Here is a 27,084-nt window from a genome sequence, read left to right as displayed (position 1 = left end):
AAGTTTCAGAAGTATGTGTCTTGCTCAAGATCATAGGATTCTAATGCAGGTCTGTTTCCTTAATTCACTATCTTTTTACCACAGCATGCATTTTCACAACAAACTGATCTGACTTCCAGGGAAAGAGGAGGAAATCCAAGGGCATGTCAAATACCATAAAGTAAAAAAAAAAAAGAGAGAGAGAGAAAGAAAAGTGCTTTCAGAGTGTTCAGTGCCTCCCTGACATAAAATACAATTTCTTACTTAGTTTATTTTTTAATTTTTAATTTAATTTACTTTTTTGAGGCAGGGTCTCACTCTATCACTGAAGCTGGAGTGCAGTGGCACCATTATAGCTCACTGTAGCCTCCAACTAACTCCTAGGCACAAGATCCTCCCACCTCAGCCTTCCAAGTAGCTGGAACTATAGGCAAGCACCACAATGCCTGGATAATTTTTAAGATTTTTTTTTTTTTAAGAGATGGGATATCACTATGTTTCTCAGGCTGGTCTTAAATTCCTGGCTTCGAGTGATCCTCCCCCGTCAGCGTCCCAACTATCTGGGATTACAGGTGTGGGCCACCCCACCCAGACAATTTAAAACAAAACAGAACAAAACCAAAACCAGATACAAAAGCATTAGATTTGGTGATCTTTCAGACACTGATAAAATTTAAATGAATAATTTCAGTAGTTTGGAAGAAGCAGATGTCACACTGCAGAGGAACAGACATAGACCGTCTCACATGTGAATCCTCACTTCCGGTTGAAGGGATTAGAGTTGCTTGGCATTTTTGAACACCAGTTACTTTATCAATATTGCGGATAATCATCCTTCCTACCTCATCAAAGTTTTTATGGGCATTAATATAACATGTAAAGCACTAAGCAGAGGGGATTATAAGGTAGATAATTTGGTATGCCAGGACATAAACTATATTCTATGCATTTATGTATTCAGGCAACATCAACAATATAAGTGTGCCATTTATATATCTAATAGTATAGCTTCCACTTATTGAATATTTATTGTATGCAAAGAATTATACATTGTTTTAAATCACAGCTCGATGGAAAATGTTATTTTCCTCATTTTTATAAAATTACCTTTCTTAGAGTCTGACAAAGAGTAGTGAGCTGCCTGTGACCTCACAGTCAGTCTCTACCAGAAGAGGGACTCAAATCCACATTTACCAGGGGATTTTGTTTTTTCCCTGCTTAACGGCATCACACCTTAATTAATGGAAACAAAAACTGATTGCTAAATGTCAATAAATTTCAGTAAAAAGGGACAGGGAAGGGATATTTACAGGGTGTTCACAATTTTTTTAATTGTTACATTTTATTATGCTTTAAGTTCTAGGGTACATGTGCAGAATGCGCAATTTTGTTACATAGATATACACGTGCCATGGTGTTCAACCTGTCACCTACATTAGGTATTTCTCCTCATGTTACCCCTCACCTAGCCCCCCAACCCCCTGACAGGCCCCAGTGTGTGATGTTCTCCTCCCTATAGTTTTTCTCATTTTTCATGAGGATATAGAAAATACATGAGATTCTGCCTAAATGTGTATAATAGAAAGTTTTCCTTTAATAGAAATTTGAACCTATTCCATTTTTAAATCTTTCAGGTTCATCTTCCTAATGATTTACATACCAATTAGTTCATTATATTTTCATTCCACTGTATTCACTCAATTAGTTTTTGTGCAATTGGCATTAATGAAAAAGATTTTATGATGTGTTTTTACAGGCATTAACAAGATATAAGGAAATTTAATGTTTTAGTGAATACAATTACATGTGTTCAGATCTATTTATTAGCTTGCTCACTGCTACAAAATCTAACTTCAGTAAAGGCAGAAGGGTTAAAACGTGAGTGACACTGAAGAAACATGTCAAAATGAATTGAAATAGCCAAGTGTGTGTGTGTGTATATATATATATATATATATATGTACATATATATACTTTTCAATATAAAGCTGGAAAACAAATATATTAAATATATTGATAGATCAAATACATAAAAATTAATTGACATTTCATTATAGTAAGACTGTATCAAAAATATATAACTATTCTACAGTCCAATGTATACTACATAATGTAATCATGATGCTTCCATGGAGAGATAAGTCATGAAAATTTAGAACTTTTAAACTAAATGAACTCAATTCATACTATGTACTTTCCCCCGAGGTGGTAGGGTAGCTCCATCTGTACCTGTAGAGTGTTTCAAAATAACATTTCCTTTAGTACTTGTCTGTATTCTATGCGTCTTAACTGATATATTCCAAAAACATGTGATTTTACCAACAATTATACAGGTATATTAAATTTGCATTTTCAAGTTGGACATATTTTTAAAAAATTGCAAATGACACAAATTTTTGCATTCTAGTTAAGGAGCCTACTTCCAACAGTATTACACTATTACAAAGTTTACTAAAATATATAAAAATTAGAATTGATTTTAACTGTATTATCATAGAAGTTCCATAACTTAGAGAATGGGAGCGTTGAATTATGTATGCATGCCTTGGAGGGAGGGATTCAGTACTCCACTGGCTTCTTAAAGACTTCATCCCTCTCTCTCCAAACATATGTGTGTGTGTGTGTGTGTGTGTGTGTACACATATATATATATGAGATTTTCATGAAAAATTAAGATAACTACTCACTTTATCTTGTGAGGCTCTTAATCACTTCAGAATATAGTCACTGTATTATAAATTGTTCACACTAAATAAAGTCATTCATATATATGAATATAATTACATGCTTAATTTTATGTATCCCTTTGGCTAGGCTATGGTATCAATTTTTTAATCAAAAGCAAGTCTAAATGTTGCTGTGAAGATATGTCATTTGAATATGTTATTAACATTTACATTCAACTTTAAGTAAATTACTCTCAATAATGTGAGTGGGACCTATCTAATCAATTGAAGGTCTTAAGAGGAAAACTGAGGTTTCTCACCAAAGAAATATTTCTGCCTCAAGACTGTACCATAAAAATCTTTCCAACATGACAGACAACCCTACAGATTTCACAACTGCCAGCTCTCACAGCCACATGAGTTAATTCCTTCACATATATTAATATATAGAAGTACATCTAATATATAAATATATATTATATAACTTTATATTTATAATATTTTCTTTATATATTATTTTATACATTATATATCACATATACAAAGGACTTAACTCATGTGGCTGTGAGACCTGGTACATATATTCATATTTATATATACATATTTATATATGTATATTTCTCTCTATATATATTTACACACACACACACACACACACACACACACACATATATATCCTTAATATAAACTCAAAATCTCTCTATGTGTGTGTGTGGTGTGTGTGTTTGTTTGTATGTATGGGTATATACATGTAGATGCAGGTGTCTATGTATGTTAAGTGTGTATACACACACACATGCTATTGGTTCTGTTTCTCTGGAGAACCATGATAAATTTGTGTGTGTGCACATGTGTGTGTGTGTGTGTGTGTGTGTGTGTGTGTGTGTGTGCTGTGTGTACTAGTCATATATTAGTCATATACCTATTAGCTCTATATGTCATATATTGTACATATGTATGTGTAGTATGTTTACATATGTGTGTGTATGTTTATGTATATATACGTGTGTATATATATATCTAAATATATATACACACACACATTCCCAGAATGTATATAATTTTGGTTTTAATAAAAATATGAAAAATAAAACCTTCAAGATTTTATGGATTCATTATAAAAATTATTGCTTTTTTAAAAGGAATATTAAAAGTAATGACACACATAGATACTACTAATAAAAGCCAGGGTTCATGTGGATCAATAAAACAGCACGTTACAAAGAAAGAGTCCAGAAAATGAATGAAAAATAGAATTAAAGAGTTTATAATGTTTTCTTTTAGATTTTCTCATACAGTGAAAGTGAACTGGCTCAGGGGGAAATCCCTTCCTATGTACCCTAAAAAGGGTAAAATAATTTGTCCAGCTCACTAGATAAAATACAGTTTTGAAAGCTTTATACTCCCCCATCCTCTACAATATGAATAAAATGAAATATGTAGAAGAAATCAAAAGGCAGATGAAGAAGAGAATGGAAAAACAAACATAGTTACTGTATAAATAATCACAGATTGCCATATTCCTCTCACGCACAGGAAGCTACGAACATTTTCCAAAATAAAGGAGGTTATATATTTCTATTTTTCCTTCACCAGTACTTACAAATCTGTTTCTTCAATTATTATTTTTGGAAGGAGGATTTCTCCTGCAACACTTTCTTTTAGAGTATTGGTGTGTATCATGCTCACTTATGTAGTGAAACTCTAATGACCATCAACAATGAAACACATAATGACATTATCGTTTTCAGAGCTCAAATATAACTTCAGAAATAAGAAGAATATAATTTCTATAGAGAATGTTCTGGAGACGTCTTTGTTAGCTGATTTGGTTTACCCGATGTAAAACTATTCACTAAAGTAGCAGGAGGACGACTTGAGCATCTAGCACACTGAAGTGTGTTAAAAGGAAAAGTGAAATAACAGCAGAAGAAAGAGGTGCTCTGTGAGTTAACGAATTAGACGAGTATATGCCTTTCTAGACCAGTCCTGGATAGAAATCTCAGACAAGCCGTAAGTGTGAGCCATATATATAATTTTAAAATTTCTGGTAGCTACATGAATAAAATAAAAATAAATAAGAGAAATTAAATAAAATATTTTATTTAACCAAGTATATAAAACTTGTTAGTACATCAATAGATGATCAAAATTTAAATGAGATATTTCACATTCATTTTTCACATTAATCTTCAAAATTTGGTGCACTTTTGTATTTATAGAACATCTCAATTCAAACTCTGAAACATCCAGTGTTCCATGTTAACGTTTGGCTAGTGGTTACTGTATTAGGCAGTGACGTTAGAGACCAAGGAACCTCAACCCTGAGCTGACAGACTAACAGAATCATCTGGAGAGCTTTCAAAAACAAACAAAAATAATGCTTTAGATCTACCACCAGGGATTCTGCTTTAGGGTCTGGAATGAGACTTAAATCCTGCTTTTTATGTATTTATTTTCTTCCAACTTTTATTTTAGGTTCAGGGGGTGCATGGGTATGTTTGTTACACGATTAAATTGCTTGTCACCAGGATTTGACGTGCAGATTCTGGTAAGGTTTCAGAGAAAAAGAAACACTTACATACTGCTGGTGGGAATGTAAATTAGTTCAACTACTGTGGAGAACAGTTTGGAGTATTCTCAAAGAACTTAAAACAGAACTACCACTCGACTCAGCAATCCCATTAATGGGTACAGAACCAAAGGAATATAAATCGTTCTACCATAAATACTGCTTTTTAAAAGCCCCTTTATGATTGAAAATAATGAAAATCTTGGGTTGAGACTCGAGCAAAATTATGTGAATTACCTGAAAGAAGGATGAGTGACGGAGAGAATAAACTGAGTAGTGTGCATTGCTTTATTTAAATAATCTCTTGGAATTACCAGAAAGTTATTTCATAAACCACCATCTAACTGTACCTCTCCATGGGGATAATGACTGTGGGTAAAGATGGAATTCTGAATTTCAAAAGGAAGTGAAGATCTTTGCACTAAGGCAGACTATCAGACAGATTCATTTGGTTTTGTAATTGGTATTGAATATTGGACAACTCATAAATTAAAAAGGTACAACATAGAAGAAATTTTCATGTCTCAGTACATTTTCCTAGTTACCGCTAATTATCAAGAAGTTTGTTTTGTAAACAAAACAGGAAAGTACCCAAGCATTTTTTCCTAGTACTGTGGGTACTTTGAGGGTAATGTTTTGGAGATTATCACAAGCAAATCTAATCCTGATAATGTTACTTAAGTTCTCAATTATTGTTTTCTCAATATGGAAGTTAGAAATTTAGAGTCTCTAGTTTACATAATTTTCCAAGAGTGAGTCTTTGTTAATATATATAACACATATATTTGATATACAGTCATATATTATATATATAATGTAGTTTTAAGAAATGGTTAACAAAATTATATATACATATATTATTAGCCACTTCTTAACATATATAGAGATGCTTCTGTAGGACTCGGTTGGCAGGTTGAAGGTACAGGCATATGTCAGAGAAGTTGCAGGTTAGGTTCTAGACCTTGGCAATAAAGTATGTATCACAAAACTGTGAGTCACACAAATTTTTGGTTTCCCCGTGCAAATAAAAGTTATGCTGATACTTTACATTAATCCGTTAGGTGGGCAATAACATTTTGTCTAAAATAAAAATGTACAAACTTTAATTAAAACATACTTTGTTGCTATAAAATACTAACAATCATTAAACCTCAACAAGTCATATTTTTTTTACTGGTGGAGGGTTTTGCTTTAATGTTCATGGCTGCTGACTGATCAGATAGTGGTTACTGAAGATTGAGGTGGTTGTGCCAATTTCTTAAAATAAGACAAAATAAAGTTTGGTGCATCCATTGACTCTTTGTTTCACAAAATAATTATCTATAGGATTCAATGTTTTTGATAGCATTTTATCCACAGTAGAACTTCTTTGAAAATGAGAGTCAGTCCTCTCAAAACTTGCTGCTGCTTTATCAACTAAGTTTTAGCAATATTCTGAATCCTTTGCCACATTTCAACAATGTTTATAGCATCTTCACCAGGTGTAGATTCCATCTGAAGAAACCACTTTCTGTGCTCACCCATAGGAAGAAAATCCTTGTTTGTTAAAGTTTTGTCATAAGATTGCAGCAATTTAGTCACATCGTCATGCTCCACTTTTACTCTTTCTCTTTTTATTTCCACCACATCTGAAGTTACATTCTGACTGATATTTGGAACCCCTCAAGTCATCCATGAAGGGTGGAATCAACTTATTCCTAACTCCTGTTACTAATGACATTTTGACTTCTTCTCATGCATTATAAACATTCTTAATGGCATGTAGAGTGGTGAATCCTTTCCAGAAAGTTTTTAATTTACTTTGCCCAGATCCATCAGAGGAATTACTGTCTATAAAAGCTATAGCCTTATGAAATGTATTGCTTTAATAATAAGACTTGAAAGTTGAGATTACTGCTTGATCCATGAACTGTAGAATGGATGTTGTTTTAGCAGGCATGAAAACAACATTTATCTTCTTGTACATCTGCATCAGAGCTCTTGGATGACAAGATTCACTGTCAATTAATAATCAGTAATATTTGAAAGGAATCTTTTTTCTTGTGTAGTAGGTCTCAACTGTAGGCTTAAAATATTCAGTACATCATGCTATAAAGCTATGTGCTGTCATCCAGGCTTTGTTGGTCCATTTATGTGCACAGGCAGAGGAGATTTAGCATAATTCTTAAGGGCATTAGACTTTCAAAATGGTAAATAAGCATTGGCTTCAAATTAGTCACCAGCTACATTAGCCACCCCCTGCCCCACACCAAGAGAGACATCTATCCTTTGAAGCTTTGAAGCCAGGCATGTACTTCTCTGTAGCTATGAAAGTCACATAGGTGGTATCTCCTACCAATAGAATGTTATTTCACCTACATTGAGAATGTGTTGTTTACTGTAGCCATCTTCATCAATGATCTTATCTGGATCTTCTGGATAACTTGCTGCAGCTTCTCCATCACTACTTCCAAATTCACCTAACACTTTTATGAAGATGGCTTCTTTTTAAAAATTCCATGTGCCAGCCTCTGCTAGTTTCAAACTTTTTCTTCTCTAGCTCCCACAGCCTTTGCAAAATTGAATAATACTAGGGTATTGCTCCAGATTAGGCAATGGCTTAAGGGAATATTACCACTAGTTTGATCTTCTAGCTTGACTAATAAAACTTTCTCTGTACTAGCAATAAAGCTGTTTTTCGTTCTTTTCACCCAAGTGTTAAATGGAGTAACATTTTTAATTTCCTCCAATAACTCTCCTTTTCGTTAACAACTTGGCTAACTGTTTGAAATGAGAGGATAGCTTTCAGCCTATCTTGTCTTTTCACACGACTTCCTGGGAAATTTGGTGAATCACTTGTATATTTTGTTTTCAACTGAGAGACCTGTTTGACTCTTTCCTTCACTTGAACACTTGGAGGCCATTGTAGGGGTGGTAATTGACCAAATTTCAATATTATTATGTGTTGGAGAATAGGGAGACCAGAAAAGAGGGAGAAAATGAGGGAATGGCCAATGAATGAAGCAGTAGGAACACACAACATTTACTGAAGGATTCACCGTCTTATATGAGTGCAGTTCGTGGTGCCCCAAAACAATTACAATTTTATCTTCAAAGATCACTGATGACAGATCACCATAGCAGATACATTAGTGAGAAAGTCTGCAATACTGTAAGAATTACCGAAACATCACACAGAGACATGAGGTGAGTACATGCCCCTGGAAAAATAGCACTGACAGACTTACTCAAGGCAGGGTTGCCACAAAAATTCAATTTGTAAAATATGAAATATCTGTCAAGAGCAATATTAGCAAGGTGTAATAAAACAAGTTATGTCTTTAGTGCCACCTGTGGCAATCTTATCAGCTCAGGATAGCAAAGTATGCTTTGTGTACCAGCAGCTTATAAAAAATGCAGAATCTAAGGCCCCACCCCAGCCTGAATCAGAATTTACATTCTACGATAATAACAAAGTGATTCATGGGCACATTAAATTATGAAATACATAGGAGTATGATTTTGAAGAATTATTGGAATTGAAATAGATTTAGGAGGTCGAGTATAATACATGAAACGGATGAAATAAGAGGAATAATTCATTGAAGGAGCTGAACTAAATACAGTCATGAATTGCTTAATGATGGAGGTACCTTCTGGAAAATGTGTCCTTAGGTAATTTTATCATTATGTGACATCATAGAATTTGCTTACACAGACCTAGACGCTATAGTGTACTACAAACCTAGGCTATATGGTATAGCCTATTTCCCCTAGACTACAAACTTTTATAGCGTATTATTGTACAGAATACTACAGCCAATCATAACACAATAATAAGTATTTGCATATCTAAACATGGAACAGATACAGTAAAACACAGTACAAAAATTAAGAAAAAATGATACACCTGTATATGACATTTACCATGAATAGAACTTGCAGGACTAGAAGTTGCTGAGGGTGACTGAATGAATGAGCAGTGAGTGCACGTGAAGGCCTAGAACATTACTATACACTAATGTAGACTTTATATACACTGTATACTTAGGCTACAACAACTTATAAAAAATATTTTTATTTTTAATTATAATTTAGCTTTAGCTTACTGTAACTTTTTTTAATTTATAAAGGTGTTTTTAACTTTTTGACTTTCGTAATAGCTTGAAACCCAAACACATTGTATAGCTGTACATCAATGTTTTCTTTCTTCATAACCTTATTCTATAAGATTTTTTTCTACTTTTAAAGTTCTTTAGGTTTAACTGTTTAATCTTTTTTGTTAAAAACTGTGATGCAAACACTCACATTAACCTAGGATCAGAATCAGAATTATCAATATCACTGTCTTTTACCTTCACACCGTGTCCCACTGGAAGGTCTTCAGGGACAACAACAAGCATAGAACTTTCATCTCCTATGGTAACTGCCATCTGAAATACCTCCTGAAAGACCAGCATGAGGCTGTTTTACAGTCAACTTTTTTTTAACAAGTAGAAAAGGTACACTCTAAAATAATGATAAAAATATAGTGTAGTAAACATCTAAACCTATAACAAAGACACTGATCATCATTATCAAGTACTATGCAGTATACATAAAGGTATGTGCTATGCTTTTATTGACTGGCAACACAGTAGCTTTGTTTACATCAGCATCATCACAAACATGTGAATAATGTGTTTTCACTATGATGTAATAAAGTCTACAGTGACACTAGGTGATTGGAAATTTTCATTCCATTATAGTCTTATGAGATTACCATCATATACGCAGTCCATGATTGACTAAAATACTGTCATGTGACTGTAAATGTTTTAAATTGAGTGGAAACAATTTAAGTTGTACTTAAGCCAACTTACTTTTGTATTAGTTTTCTATTTGCTGCTGAAGCAAATTATCACAATCTTGTTGGCTTTCAAGTCCAGGGGTGTCTAATCTTTTGGCTTCCCTGGGCCACATCAGAAGAATCGTCTTGGGCCACACATAAAATACACTAACACTAATACTAGCTGATGAGCTAAAAAAAATTGCAAAGAAAAAAATCTCATAACATTTTAAGAAGGTTTATGAATTTGTGTTGGGCTGCATTCAAAGCCATCCTGGGCTGCACGGGGCCCGTGGGCCACGGGTTGGGCAAGCTTGGTAAACAACACAAATTTGTAATTTGTATTTGACATACGTCAGAAGTCTGACACAAGTCTTACTGGGGTAAAATTTTCATTTACCTATTTATTTTATTTTTTATTTTGTTTACTTATTTATTTGTTTGAGACAGAGTTTCACCCTCATCGCCCAGGCTGGAGTGCAATGGCGCGATTTCAGCTCACTGCAATCTCCACCTCCTGAGTTGAAGTGATTCTCCTTCCTCAGCCTCCCAAGTAACTGGGATTACAGGCATGTGCCACCATGCCCAGCTAATTTTGTATTTTTAGTAGAAACAGGGTTTCACCATGTTGGCCAGGCTGGACTTGAACACCTGACCTCAGGTGATCTGCCCACCTCGGTCTCCCAAAGTGCTGGGATTACAGACATGAGCCACTGCGCCCAGCAGTTAAAATTAAAGTGCCAGCAGGGCTGTGTTCCTTTCTGAAGATTCTAGTAGAGACTTCACTTCCTTGCCTTTTCCAGGTTATAGAGGCCTCTTTCCAGTCTTCAAAGTCAGTAAAGTTGCACATCTCTGCCTTTCTTCCATAGTTATATCTCACTCAAACTATTTCAAGGACTCCTGGGGTTACATTGGACTCACCTAATTTTTATTATATAATAATCTTTCTATTTTAAGACCAGAGGATTAACAATTATAGTTCCATTGGCAACCTTAATTATTTTTTGACATATAACATAATCACCAGTTCCAGACACATGGACATCTTTGGGGCCATTATTCTGCCTACCACAACCTTTAACTTAAACATTCACTATCTAGTTTGTGGCCCTCCGTATTGAACACCAACTGAGCTTTCGGAGAGTATACTTGGTTGCAAACCTCTAAAGTGAGAGCTAATTCTCTTATTTCTATTGCAATATATGCTAGATGGAATCTGGTAACTTAGCTTTACTATGCACTGGACTGTTTGAACAGCTCTTGGATCAGCTCATAGGCCATGCTCACAAGTCCAAGTAAGCCCTACCTAATAGAATATCCTAAACGCATTTGTGCAAAGTGTTCTCTATTTTTGCCATAATAAATGACCACACACTTACTAGCTTAAACAACACCCATTTATTATTTCACAGTTTCTGTGAGTCACAAGTATGGGGACAATACCGAACAGCTAGCCCTCTGCACAGGGCCAAAATCAAGGTGCTGACAGGAATGCATTTCATTCTGGAGATTCTATGGCTGTTTACAGAATTTGGTTCTATGTGGTTGTGGGGCTGAGGTTTCCATTTTCCTCCCAGCATTCAGCCTGTGATTCCTGTCATCTTCCCAAAGCCACCTCCATCCCGTTTTCGGTCCCGTCTTCAATGCTAGCAGATGTGGTGGCGTCTTTCTCTTACTTTTGACTCCCTCCGCCCTCCCCTTCTGCATCAACGCGCCTCTGCCATTATTTTTTGAGGCATTTATCTGACTGACCCATTAGGTTCCTCTGCTGCTTGTAAACACTGATGTGACTACACTGGACCCACCTGGATAATCCAGGATAATCTCCCTAGTTTAAAATCAATTATTGAATTAATTAATTCTACCTTCAAAGTCCCTTCCTAGCAGTACCTAGATTTGTGTCTGACTGAATAACCAAAGTATGGGAATCTTGAGAAACCACTTTCAGAATTCTCCCTACTACATGTAGAAACTAGTTTTTAAGATTTTCTTTCATTTCTATAGCACCTTTCAAACTTTCACTTCTGCAACAGAGACATAATTAAGTAAATCTGAGAAATAAAAATGTATGCCCAAATATTAATTAGGTACCAGTAACATATACTCACTAGGAATCTTTATTCTATGTTTCTAGGCTAGATGGGCTGTCTTGAATGCTCTTGTTTTTGGACTTTGTGCTCTAGGGTCTGTGCACAGACTTAGACCACTATATGTACTTTACCTAAGCATTGATTTTCCATAAGTGTTGCTTGTACTGAGCAATAGCAAAGACCTGGTGGTATGGTGTGTTATGATTGTGATCAAATATCAGATATACTGTTCACTTCTTTACTTCTTGTCTGACTGTCTCACATACCATGACAGCAAAAACTGGATTTTCTACCCAGAGAAAAACTCCCTGGCACCCTCAGCATTTATCCTGTGCTATGTATACCCCTTATACCTTCAATCATTACACTGCTAGTCCTTCTAAGCTTAAAAAACAGCTTTGTTTCTTTGGGGAGTTTATGATTGCCAAAGATAATCACTTGCCCTGAGTTAACAGACAAAACTTCAACCAAGGTTTCCAAGTTACCTGCTTCAACCAGGAGACACTTGCTAAAGACCTTATGATTTTTTTTTCTTTTAATTTGTGTCATGTAGCTCTGGCCTATTACCCAGGGTTTTCCTACCCGTACCTAAGGGAACCTGAAGCAAACTCTCTTCATATTTCCAGAGGAAAGAAATCCTCATTCAAATCCTAACCAAGGTCATGTATTGAAACAACATGTCTACCTATCCTTAAACCCCCTTATTCACCATAATCAGGATGGATGAGATATAATTGATAAGCTAGAGAGAAGGAACTGGGCATGTGTGGTTCAGCCCCTGGCTAAGGACAGGACAATGCATTTGGCTATGTTCCCTAATCTCACAGTAATGCTACTGGGGCAAGCTGTAGTTTTGTATGGAGAAGTTCAACTCAGAGAGCAAGTATTAGAACACCAGATTGTGGCCACGTATCTAGGTCATGTCCTTCCAACCAGTTTTAGCAGTAATAAAGCTAAAGTTTTGTTCTCCATCTGTCCAACTCCATGTCTATTTCTCAGCTGGTTTGTAACTCACAGGGGAAGAAAAAATGTGATTAATTATGATCCCTGAAAACACAGCAGTACCCTACATCTGCTCTAGTTTTTAATCCACCCTTCCCCCCCACATACTCCATTTACTCACTGTGATTTTTCTACTTCTGTTTTTTGTTGTATTTTCTTTCCCAGATGTTAGAGACTCTTCGTGCCAGATAATTAAGGGTCTGGGATTTTGACTATCTGATATTTTCCTGTTGCCCAGAATAGTGCCTGGCACATAGTCAAAAGCCACTAGTTATTTATTGACTATCTCTGCCCAAATTACATGTCAAAAATTGCCTTGGGTACAGTAAAACTGAGACCCAAAGTCCTGATAAATATATTGTCTCATGTCTTTGAAAGAACAGGTCTAGCTTTCCTTGAAGCTCCTTAAACAGTGACTATTTTAGTTATAAAAGAATATTTTATCAGCATTCGAATTCAGCTCATATTAAATTTTAGCTCTCCTGTTACCGTACTATTTATATATTTTCCCATCCAAGTGGAAACAGGCAGGAAAAGGAGTTAAACAATACTGTTTCTTTTCTGTTCATGAAAAGAATCTTCATCAAACATCTTACAACACATACACATACACACAGGCATGCATGCATATACACACACACACACACGCGCGCGCACGCGTTTACTCTGTTTATTTATTTACTTTTTTGAGAAGGAATCTTTGCTCTGTCGCCTAGGCTGCAGTGCAGTGGCATGATCTCGGCTCACTGCAATCTTTGCCTCCCGGGATCAAACGATCCTCCTACCTCAACCTACCGAGTAGCTGGGATGACAGGCTTGCACCACCACGCCCGGCTAATTTTGTTTTCATTTTTGTTTTTAGTAGAGGTGAGGTTTCACCGTGTTGGCCAGGCTGGTCTTGAACACCTGACCTCAAGAGATTTGCCCACCTCGGACTCCAAAGTGCTGGGATTACAGGCACATATATACTCTTGAAGAGACTGAAAACATGTATGAACTCTATTTATTAGGGCAACATTTAAGAATTATTATTTAGTAAACTTTCTGTGTTAAAAATGATCTTTATATGTATTCTTCAAATACCTCAACAATGTTGCTGCTCTAACATGAGTACATCTCTATGACTGTGTTCCATACAGCATTGCCAAAATCATTGTATTCTGAAAGGTTCTGATGCAGTATGCTTTACTCTTTGCATAATGATGAGCACATGCATATACAGATAATTTTATGCATATAACTTCACTAGTCATGGAGCATCTGGTTTGGCTCCCAATACAGCACCATATTTCCACTGTCACAATTTTTTAAGGCTTTGATCATCACAAATGAAATGATCAGTAAAACTTCAGTACCAGCCTCTGACCTTCAATATTTCATGTCCCTAAATGTATTCAAAAGACTTCTAAAATCAGCATATTTCCAGGATTACATCACTCCACTTGCCAAGAGTGTCTTTTAGTACTACTTTAAGCTAAAATTAATTATATCAGAGTTTAAGTCCTTCTAATAAGACAATCCTAATTTCCTTTTCATTTTTGTTGCTGTATTTGAGGCAGTAATAATTCTGTTCAACCATATATACACATATATATACATATAAGTATATTAGATACACATATATACCTATATGTATATATATTACATATATGTGTATATATAGTGTGTATATATATATGGAATATATATATCTATTCCCCCTGATACCAGAGAAATGTCTAGCACACAGTCAAAACACACTACTTATTTATTGACTATCTCTGCCCAAATTACATGTCAAATATATTTGAGGGTCTAAAACTTGATTGTAAGTAGTTCTTCCTTATAAAGCCTTGTGCTGATAGCACATCCTGTATTTTCTCAAGAAACACCACTTAGGAGTCCCTAAGGAGTTAAAGACAATTACTTGGATTGGTAAGAAGAAATCAAATCTTAAGGCATTGCAGTTAATTGGCCAATTATCCTGGCACCCATATTACATATGTGACCCTACTCAAATTAAGTTTTCACTAAGCTTTGCAAAATTTAATAAGTGCTTCTCCAAAATGAGATATCATGGAAAGAATAATGGAGCTTGCTATTTAGAAATACTGACATTACTAAAGAATGCAGAAAATGGGTAATTACCATGCTTATTTCAACAATCTCAATCTACAAACATTTTTCATAAAATTCTTTACTTGGAAAGACTGTAATTCTCAAAAACTGGAAAGCTACACAAAAATAAGTGGAAAGCACAAAATACTCCCACACAACACCATGAGCTCAACTTCCTACACATCTTTAGTATGAGTGAAATTCATTCAGAGAAGCAACAAAAATAAACATTTAGAATTTAGTTTTGTTATGTCTTACCAGGTTGAACTTAAAGTAAAAGTTGGTGTTCAGGTACTGTCCTCCAAAATGAATCACAAAGGTTTCAAGGAAAAAATGTGTACTTACTGTCAAGCGTCAAAATGTGGTTGTTAAATATTCAGTTATGTTGATCTGAATTGATCAAAAGGTCTATGATTGGAAGGCCTGGAACGTCCTCCTATCACCCCTAAATACTATGTGTATGTTTACATTAGGCAGGTTTTATTTTATAAGAGATATCAAAGAGCAGATTATGTACTTCTTTATAAGTACTTGGAGTATAACTTGTTATTTTATGTTTTCAGTTGATGTTATATCCATATGTTAATATAACATTATAACAAAATGGGTAGCCATGTTCATATAAAACCTGAATACTAACAGAATGTTTTTCAAATGGGCCTGAGTCTTTGGAGAACCGTAGACAGAAGAACAGGATTCCTTTTAGGTGTAAAAGGCATAAAAATACTGTAATGTGACATATCTCTAAAGCATTATTCCTAATAGCATCTACCCAGTGCTTTTATCTTGAAAATTCTTGATAAAGTATGCATTACTCAGAATTTGGGCAATGTAGTTTCCTAGTACATTGGTAAGAGATCATGAACTATATATCACATATTAAATAACTTACCAATATTATAATGCTATTCATAAATCTGTTTAATATTGGGAATCATCTATCAAAAACTGTGACTTTAGCTCTAAAATAATTTAAACTCTAGCTTAACCTTTAGTCAATAGTTGCCCCCTTAAAACTTAGTATTAACGTTAGAAGTTAAATACACTATCCATGTCATTACCATTAGAAAAATGCTCCCCTTTCTATTTGCTATAGCTGGTATGAATGAATCTAGCAAATCTAAATGTAATTTTAGGTCATCAATTAAAAAGTAAAAAAGAAGATGAGTCATAATTCCTTATAGATTAACAGGCAACTAAATACTCATTCGTTCATTCATACATTCACTCATTTGGGGGACAACTAGTTAGTGATCTACATTTTAAAAGCACAGATAGGTCGGGCGCAGTGGCTCATGCCTATAATCCCAGCATTTCGGGAGGCCAAGGTGGGCGGATCATGAGGTCAGGAGATCGAGACCATCCTGGCTAACACGGAAACCCCATCTCTACTAAAAATAAAAAAAATTAGCCCCCGTGGTGGCGGGTGCCTGTAGTCCCAGCTACTCAGGAGGCTGAGGCAGGAGAATGGCGTGAGCCTGGGAGGCGGTGCTCGCAGTGAGCCAAGATCGCGCCACTGCACTCCAGCCTGGGTGACAGAGCAAGACTCCATCTCAAAAAAAAAAAAAAAAAGCACAGATAATTGCAGATTTACATACCAATATAAGAAGCAATATAGAGATACCTCATGTACATTTTGTCCAATTCCTCCAGTGATAACATTTTGCAAAACTATAGTATCGCAACCATGATATCGTCACTGATATGACCCACCTATCTTAGTCAGCTTTCCCCAGGTTTACCTGTATTCATTTGTACGTGTGTATGGGTGTGTGTATTAATCTCTCTACAATTTTATCATCTGTACATCTTTCCATGTCTACCACCATAGTCACAGGCATGACACCAAACACTGCCAACATCACAAGGATCTCTCTTCTTGCCATTTTGTACTCACACTCATTTCCTTCTCACTTGCCCCTCTGATGTCGCTAACCATTGACAACCAATAATCTGTTCTTCATCTCGTAAATGTTACCGTCTGAAACATTTTAGATAAGTAGAATTATACAATATACAACTTTTTTGAATTGGATTTTTTCATTCTGCATAATTCACGGAAAATTCATCCAAATTGTTGCAAGTTTAGTTTATTACTTTTTATTACTAATATTCGGTGATATGTATTCTCTACAGTTTATTTAACCATTCACCTCTTGAAGGACATATGGGTTGATTCCAGTTTTTGGCTATTACAAATAAACCTGCTATGGACATTTTTGTAGAGGTTTTGTGTGAATGTATGCTATCATTTCTCTAGAATATATGCCCAAGCATGAAATCGTTGGGTTATATGGGTATTTGCACATTTAGTTTTATAAGAAACTTCCAAACAGATTTCACTAGTGGCTGAACTATTTTACATTCCCATCACCAATGTACAATAGATCCAGATTTCCAAATCTTTGCCAGTAGTTGAGGTAAAGAATTGGGAATCAGGGTTAACAGGACTTGACAAGTTCCTATCCTCAGAAGCGTATAGTCAAGCCAGGCCAGAAACTCTCAGGCTGCAGTGGACAGTATATTTCTACCATAGGAGATAAGGAACAAAGGAAGCCAATATTCCATGAGAGAAATAAACGAAAGGGACATGTGGAAAGAAGCAGTGACCACAGCATAGAGCAAACTAACAGCACTTCAATGTTGGACCAAGTTGTTCTTTTGGAAAACGTGTGCCCTGTTTTTCTGTTTTGTTTTGTTGTTGTTGTGTTGTTTGTTTTTCCTGCAGCATGTATTCCATATTTCAGTATACTTAGCCTAGTTATTTTCTGTAACTGAAAGAAATAATAAAATAATTCCCACTAACACATTAGGTGGTAAAAAGTGCAACTGCGGTTTATGGTAAGGCTATTTCCAGAAACACATAAAAAATGCTAAGGATTCTGGGGTCAGACAGATTTGAATTGGACTAGAGTCCTGGCTCTTAGCATATGTAAGTCATCTATGGTCATGGTAAGGATTAAATAAAGTGTGTGTATAAATGAAGTATCACAGTTCCTGGTAAATAGCACAGTATTTTGTTTCTCCTAATAAAAATAATTTGCTGGAAGTCAGACACGCTTTTGTTAAGCAAGAAGTTTCTGTGCTTTTTAGATGAAATGGCTCAAGAACTGCTAAGTTCATATTCGGGAAGGAGATGGTGTTGACCTTGGAACTGAATCCAAATAAAGGTATAATTTTAAAAATAGTATTTAATCTGTAGGTTTATTTAGTACAGAGTTTAAGATTCTTAAAATGTATTTAGCAATTTATGAAATAAATTGCTGGTGGAAATACTTGATAATACTAACCCGTGTGTGTGTGTGTGTGTGTGTGTGTGTGTGTGTGTGTTTGGGGACAGTATTAGTAAACTCCTGTACTTCTCCTATATGGAAGCTACCTTGGCATCCAGTCTAGTGGCTTCTCCCATTTCCAACCCTCCCAACTCTCCCCCTCCTCTGCCTTACCCCACACCACTGGTAATTTATCAAAGTATCCCTTTGAACTACAAGACACATTCTCCCTCTAGGGGAGTTCTAGTAAATAAGATGTTCTCCACCCCATTGCCTTTTAATGACATTTTGACATTCCCTATAGATTACAGCCCTGGGCAACGGTCCAGCTGACCTGACCTATAATAAGTCTCTGGTTGCCCTTCTTCAAGATAAAGTGCTTCGCTGTATTTCCAGTCAACAAAGAGACCTTGCCTGTTGTGATAACCAAGGTAAACTTGTCCTCCTGAATCAGATCTCACCATCGTGGTACTCTTCAAATAACTCTGAAAGAAGAAATTGTTCTTTAAGTCTCTTACACTCCTTGAGTTTTTAATTACTTGTACTTCATGAAGAATTCTTACAGTAAATATGTCATGGAGTGTCCTGGTGCTCTTAAATATCTCAGTATTTTGAAAATTGTTAAATAAATTAATTCCTCAGCTTATAGAATCTAGGTGACTAAAGTGTTTTCAGGTTATGAACCTCAAATGATCAGGTAGTTTAGAATTATTTCCGTTTGTAAATAAACACTGTATTTTAACCTTTTATGTTTTCAATCTATTGCCTAAGTTCAGTAAGTACAAAAGAGGCAATATTTAGCAATGGATACAGTCTTGCCAAATTAACCCATTTTTCTAATAAAATGTCTCAATGTAACATGTATTTGATTAGAGATAAGAGAAAACAATGTATTGCACATTGAAGTTTGATCTATCAATGCATTTCCATTATTTCACGGCATGAAAAGCCATTGTTTATTTTCTATGTCCTCCTCTAAGACACATTATAGCGTATGAGCTCTTGACTTCCACAATGGAAAGTCGGCCAGCCCTTCCAATCCCATACTAATCCTGACATATTGCTAAGAAATTCTAAGTATGTGCTTGGACAGGTTTTCTAGGATGTTTTAGTCACAATATCTTGCCATAATGCCATGTTACTGTCTTTGGGGGTTGAGGGGAAAGCAATAATGTGGCAAGTACCATTTTTGGGGAACATAGCAAGACTCGGCTAGTGTCTGCCACTGTTTCTTCTTCTCAGTTTTCTGAGGGACACTACTCAGCCCTTGTATATTCTGTCTTATGTGTAGAACACACATATCTTTTAATTTTTTAACACAGAGCAGACAATCAGAGCTTTCATGATAGCAGACTATAAAAGAATAGCATTTTATAACAGACAACCTCTGCAATAACCTATACCTTTGTTGATGGACCCACTTCCATGTCTAGCTGCAAGTCTCCCTGCCCATTTCCCATCCTGCCTCATGTGACCAGCACAAGCTCCCACCCATACCAGATGCCTCACTATACTTTAAAACCCAAGCTAGGCCGGGCATGGTGGCTCACACCTGAACCCCACCACTTCGGGAGGTCAAGGGATTTCAGACTGGAAAACATAGCAAGACCCGGTCTTTATGAAAAAAATAAAAATAAATAAATTAACTGAGCATTGTGTTGTACATCTATAGTCGGAGCTATCTGGGAAGCTGAGACAGGAGGATTACTTGAGTCTAGAAGTTCGAGGCTGTGGTGAGCTGTGATCGTGCCACTGCACTCCAGCCTGGGTGACAGAGCAAGACCCATCTCATAAGTAAATAAATAAAACCCAAGTTAAACCCATTATCAACTCTAGAAATGGCAATAAATTCCTGATCTTAGCCTAGGGACCATTACCATTTGATGTTCTCAAAGTTATCTCTTAATAGGATTCTGAGAGTGGGGAACATCAAGGTGTCGATAAAGCAATCACATTAAAGTAAAAAATCAATATATTTCACAGATTCAGAATTATTTTTACATTAAATCACAACGCAGATGAGGCATCAATGTGCCAGTCCAAGTTAAAAAAAAATGATCCTGTTCAATCCCTGCCTATTAAGGATACAAGTCTTATAGCCCAATCTCAACCAGGTTTATGTTATTGAACATAGAACAAAGAAAAAGAAGAAAATATTTATAAATATAAGATAATTTTAGGATGAATCTAAAAACTTACTGAGCATGATATAAAATGATGCAATGGGAAAATTATATTGTGAATTTTAAGAATTAAATTGTCACTTATTTTTCTATGGTGATTTTTGCCTATAAGCTAAGCAGGTACAGGAAGAAAACGTCAAAGATTTTTTTTTTTTTTCTTAAGGTCTCCTCTACAATAATCTCCACACAGGCAGTTCCACCTTTCAGGTTTTCACGGTTTTAGAATCAGAATCTGATATCATCAAATAAACCCACTGAATAAAAGCTGAAACTTACAACCATGTATATTTTACCATAAAGAAGCTAAAATAAAAAGATGCTGTCTTTTACCCAAGGTCATCCTAACATTGAAAACAAGAAATAAAATTATGACATTTTGTAGATGTCAGCCCACCTGGGCTCTAAATATTACAAAGTCTTCTAACTGGTATTAATACTACAACAGAGACATCAATTCCACCCTCCCCTGCTGCCTAGTACAGATTGGATTTTATTAGTCTAAAGACATTTAAATGGTTTGAAGTGATAATTAAAACATATTTTTAATATGTTCTATTTTATTCATTGTCAGTTGACTCAAGGTCTTACACCATTGTCCATTGTTACATTCCACACTTTGAACATTTTTTATTGTAATTTATACCGTGGAAATATTTATAGCTTGGTATATTTTCAATATATATTGGAAAATTCTTTCTAGCAACTGATTGTAACTAACTTCAAAGGGGCTTATGATCTAACACAGCATTTCAATTAATTTGGTTACTCAAGTTCACAGACACAAAAATTTAATAATGTATTAAACAGTTATTTAATAATTCATAGGCATAGTTTTGCTTATTTAAGTTGGAAGAATGACAGTCATACCTGTTTTACAGAACCCATTAAAAAGCACAATTAACTCAATGTTTCAGAGCTTCTGTTTAATTCTTCTTGACAAGGCATATGAAAAGGAAGAGACTAAAGCATCTGTATTGCCCTGATAATATGCAGTTTACATTCAACTATAATATTTAGTGGTCAGCCAATTTTATGCATATGAGTTATATGATATTTTACTATTTGGGGAGGGGAGTGTCTTCCTATATTTAAAGTTTTAGTTTTCTGTCCTCACATACTCTCAGTCTCCTATTGATTGGCCAGTCCTCATGCCATCCTGGAATAGGTATTTGGAATGTGTACCTGAATCAGTCTACATAACCCATAGCTCAAGTTTGCACTTGCAGGTCAGAGATTTTTATAAGCCATCAATAACTTTGTGTCCTGTTCCCAATAGTCAGGATCTTATTAAATTCTCTGTGGGAAAGCCCCACCTTACACTTTAGTTCAAATAGTTTACACTCCTGTTTTGTTCTCTTGTGTTATAGTCACAGTCTCGAATCCTTCCTTGGCATGACAGACTGAAACACAGTATGTCTTTAATTTCCATTGACTATTCAAGTTCCATCTCTCAACACCTGCCCTAGTGGTAGATCAGAGGAAAATTGTGCAGATATACAGACCAATAATAACATCCAAGATAGATAACATTCTGCTTCTTCCTGAGTGCCAAAAATTACCATTGTACACATTCTTTCCCACTCTTTAAATTAAAGCTCAGGAATGCTAAAGCTTTTCCCAATGAATAAGACAAATTTTATTTTAACATAACAATATTCTGATTAATTTGTGTTAAATGCTGTATGCATGCCAACAATTACGACTACATAATTGATAAGGTGTCTTGTACTACACCTCCATTTTATTTTAACATTCAATAATAATCACAATGTCTATAGTTTAATTTTTGATTTTCTAAAGTAAATGTGAAAATTCTTAAAAATGTGAACGGATGTGGTTTTGGCTTGTTGAGATACTGATAAATGCCTTGTATAGGCTAAAGAAAAGGATATTGGCCATCTCTTCATCCATGTGCAAATTATTTGCTTATAGTTTTAATAATACATAATTTAATATCTACAATAATCTGATTTAACTGTAAATGTTATAGATACCAGACCAAGAAGCACTTTATATTATTCCATTGGGTTCCTGTTGAATACATGTGTGTATTCATCCTTTAATTAATAAGGCTTACAAAAATAGTTACATTTTCTCCAATTTCTATACCAAAGAACTAAGGTACAAATTTAAGATATCCTACATTCCTAATTGTGACAAAATTGAAAAAGTTATAAAACATGTAATTTTATATCGCAGAAGCATATAACAACACCTGTAACCTAAAGCCATAAAAACAAAATCAGTTCCCTAGACGTAGGTTCTTAAAGCTTGTTTTGCCCCATGAATTTACTGCGGGTGGTGTTCGTGATGCCATTAAATGTTCAAACCCAGTAAGACTACGTGATATTTCAACATGCTAAGGAGTCTTTCTGCAAGGTCATAGCAGCAACAAGGATTATAATTAGTTTAGAATAATTAGGTGAATCAACTATAATTAGGTGAATTTACTTTTATATTCTTCCATATACAACTAATTTAAATAAGTTTTTGAATGCTGTTTGAACAGTTAAGAGATACCAGAAGTTTTCGAGAGCTTTCACAACTTTATGTTGTAAAAATTCGGTTCTATGCAAGGTGTAATGGTGAATTTATTATTACAAAATAAGAATTTATAACTGTGATATGAAACTTAATGTATTACAAATGGAAACAACAAAATCCAAGTTAACCATCATTCTATCTCCCACACGCTACTCTGAATATTCTTCATTCACTTAATTAACATTTGCTAATCACCTATGATGTCCTAAAAAGCATAGTACATATTTTAGAAGACGTGAAATTGAATAAGTTGCTAAGAGTACTGCTACAATCTGAATGTTTGGGTCCCCTTAAATGTCATATATTGACACCTAATCACCAATGTAATAGTTTTCAGGAGTTGGACTTTTGGGAACTAATTAACTTATGAGGGCAAAGCTTTCATGAATGGGATTAGAACCCTTATATAATAAGCCACAGAGAGCTACCTAGCCCGTTCTACCATGTGAGTGCACCGCTAAGAGGTGCCATTTGTGAAACAGGAGACTGATCCTCACCAGATACCAAATCTGCTGACACCTAATCTTGGACTTTTCAGCTTCCACAACTGAGTGAAATACATCTCTGCTGTTTATAGGCTACCTCAGTCTATGGTATTTTGTTATAGCTGCTGAATAGAGTAAGAAAATCACTCCTAACATTTCTTAAAAGTTTAAAGTTTTTCTTTAAAAAAATTAAAGATCCTGGATATTTCCTCTAAGTAGTCAAATATATAAATACAAGTAATTTATAGTGCTAATTGCATTTCCTTGTTTTCCATTTTAAATGAAAAAAAGTGTAGGCTTTACAATGTATCATTAGTTACTAAAAATTATCTAAACTTAAAACAAGATATAAGCCACATAATGTACACAACAAAACAGATCTTAAACAAAGATAATGTACATCAGAATGCCCAAAAAATCTTAAAGGCTACAATCCATCAGATTCTGATTCAACTGGTACGCAGTAGTGTCCACAGACTAATATAAATTAAAATATAATTTTAAAGTGTCACAGTTAGTTGTGACATGTTGACAAACAATGTAAAAACTAAATACAGTTTTATGAGAAAATTGTGATGAAAAGCCTGCAGGTGCATGTAGAAAATAAACAAATGTTCAGTTTGTATATTAAAATATATTTAATTTTTGTCGGCAGGTGAAATATAATATCCACACCATTAATGGTAGATTAGGAGAACAAGAAATGAATAAGGTTTACCGTTAGACTCTTTCTTGTGTGCACATGTCACATATATACATATACACGTGAATGTTCACTTGCATATATATATATATGTTATTTTGCAGAAACTTCCATCAAATATCTCAGAAATCCATTATTAAAGCGAATGATATGTGTGCTTAGAAAAAGGGGAGTTCGAACTTACACAAAGAAGGCAAAGAGTGAACGGAAAGTGGAAATATCTACTTAAAAAGGATATGTTGTATATTTATATGAAAATTGTAGTCAGGAGAGTTACAGCAGCTCCTTGCTGTGCATAACACACCAAAAAGCAATTAAGAAAAATATTTGCCAGATGGCCGTATGCAGTGATATGAATAAATTGGCAATAGCCCAATTTTTCTAAAATATTTTTCTATATAATAGAGAGTAGATGTATCAGCAGTCTGAGAAAGGTTCTTTCAAATAAAGTGGACAGTTGAACTTTGGTAAATGTAAATATTCATGGTAGAAACTAAGGGATCCGTGTTAACCTGAATGTCAAGGTTAGATGACATCTCGTCAGAATATTGGCTAGAATCCAACTCTGATTTCCAATATGGCTTTCTTTTCAGCCTTAAAAAGCATAACAAGTTTGAAAATGTTATTTACAAAACAGTGAACAAAACAAATATCTTTCTTCCAAAGAAATCCCTTTGTCAAATTGATTTAAAAAGATTATGCAACACAAGGTTAAATAGTGTGTTCTGTATCAAGTACCCTGTATAAGAAAGCTACTGAAAATCTCAAAAATAAAATATGACCATATAAATAAATCCAGCAATAACTAGGGCATCATAAATAATAATATTTATATTTTTATTACATGGCATGGCTCTCCATAAATAATTGCTACGCCAAGATGGCAGCAGCAGTAGACGTCAAAGAACGAGATGATAAATTGTAAGAACCAAGGGAGATAAAGGTAGAATCACTTATATGCAAGCTCTGACTCAGCAAATACACCTATGTCAAAATTGAAGATGGAGCATGTGCAGTAACCAGAGGTAAAAGTAAACAGGTATGTTAGAAGGCACTTGTTGATACTCAATAGACACTTGTTGAATGAGTGAGTAACTTTCAGTGTTAACTATGGTAAGTATTCTGCCACAATATCAAAGTGATTTGTTCATTAATAAGAGGAAACAAACAAACAAGAAAAAATCTTATGGTTGTAAGTAAACTGATTACATATTGGCATAGCTCAAAGGAAGAACTCATATAAAATGAATACTTAATAAACAAGTTATAAATAAGCCTCTACAGTCATAAACTAACCAATCTGGACCACAATGATAAAACATAAAAAGATCTCAATACCTACACACTTTAAAAAGTAATCAGGAAAAAATCTTCAGTCTTATCTGTTTCAAATACTGATATTTTAATTATTTACACTGTTGTCTATTACAGAACTTGTACAGAGCAACCAGCATCTCCTAGAGTTGTTATAATTTCTTCACTCATAAACTACTGATTGAGCATATAGCATGTATTAGGAAATGCAATAGAGTCTGTGATCCAGGAATGAATGATACAAAATTTGTAACCTGTAGGAAATCAGACTACTGGGCAATTGTATAAGCAGTTCTAAATTCACTTACCCTGACATCAGTACCGTACATATGAAATGATACTCCAAAGGAACTTTGTATAGGCAAAAACAAATGCCATTAAATCCAGGTGTGGAAAGTCCGTGTGGTTTACACTTACAGGCTTTCAAAAACTGTATATTCTTATCTTAGAGTAAACAGATTTGTTTTTCAGATTTTCTAGGTGAAATATGTGAGCATAAATGAATAATAAGCAGATCTAGAGGTAGTAATTAACAAGAGAGGCAAGAAAACAAGACAAAGGAAACAAAGGCCATAGGTAAAAGGAGCCAATTAATTTAAAAGTCTGACTCCTCTTACACGGGAGTCCTTCATATTTTAATTTTCAAAATATTTGTGCCAAGAATTCATTTGAGAGTCTAGTGACTCTTACTCAGAATTATAATTTAAATCTATAAAATCAAAGAGAGTTCCAAAAACACCACCTATATTCATATAGAGTTCAATCCATTAAAGTTGGTGCTCTTGGACTCCAAGTAAAAACTGAAGATTGGAGTAGCCTGTGAAATTGGAGACAAACAACTGTTATTGATAGTGATGGTCACAGTGGCAAATGACCATAACTGACATACCCTGATAAAAATATGATGAAATATATATCCTGGAAATTCATCCATCCTACATTAAGATAACATTTTTAATAGATATTGGTGAAATGGAAAATATCCAATTATAAATATTTAAGAGTTTTCATTACTGCAAGTTAAAAGTTTGAGAACTTAACCTAATTTATTTTTTTTAAGTTCAACCTATTCAAAATTAATTACTTTTTATAGCATAAAAACAAAGCATGGGCCCGGCACAGTGGCTCACGCCTGTAATCCCAGCACTTTGGGAGGCTGAGGCAGGCAGATGACCTGAGGTTGGGAGTTCAAGACCAGCCTGATCAACATGGTGGAACCCCATCTCTATTAAAAATGCAAAATTAGCCAGGCATGGTGGCACATGCCTGTAATCCCAGCTACTCGGGAGGCTGAGACAGGAGAACCGCTTGAACCTGGGAGACGGAGGTTGTGGTGAGCCGAGATCGCACCATTGCACTCCAGCCTCGGC

General features: G+C 35.0%; 1 protein-coding gene across 4 annotated transcripts in view; it reads right to left on the bottom strand.

Moving 5' to 3' along the window:
* Positions 1-27,084, bottom strand: part of NCAM2 (neural cell adhesion molecule 2) — a 557,648-nt gene that overhangs the window by 320,599 nt on the left and 209,965 nt on the right. The window contains exon 1 of one of the 4 annotated variants that reach the window (XM_063720864.1): positions 18,820-19,238. The exons of the other annotated variants lie outside the window; for them this stretch is intronic. Within the exon in view, the coding sequence (XP_063576934.1) occupies positions 18,820-18,949 (130 nt within the window). The 5' untranslated portion in view covers positions 18,950-19,238. Of the gene's footprint in view, positions 1-18,819; positions 19,239-27,084 lie in introns of those variants that run through there. 4 annotated transcript variants of the gene reach the window in all.

The sequence above is a fragment of the Pongo abelii genome, chromosome 22 (genome assembly GCF_028885655.2).
Source record: "Pongo abelii isolate AG06213 chromosome 22, NHGRI_mPonAbe1-v2.0_pri, whole genome shotgun sequence".
Taxonomy (NCBI): Eukaryota; Metazoa; Chordata; class Mammalia; order Primates; family Hominidae; genus Pongo; species Pongo abelii.
Note: the sequence above shows the minus strand (reverse complement) of the source record. Positions and strands in the feature narration are given on the sequence as shown.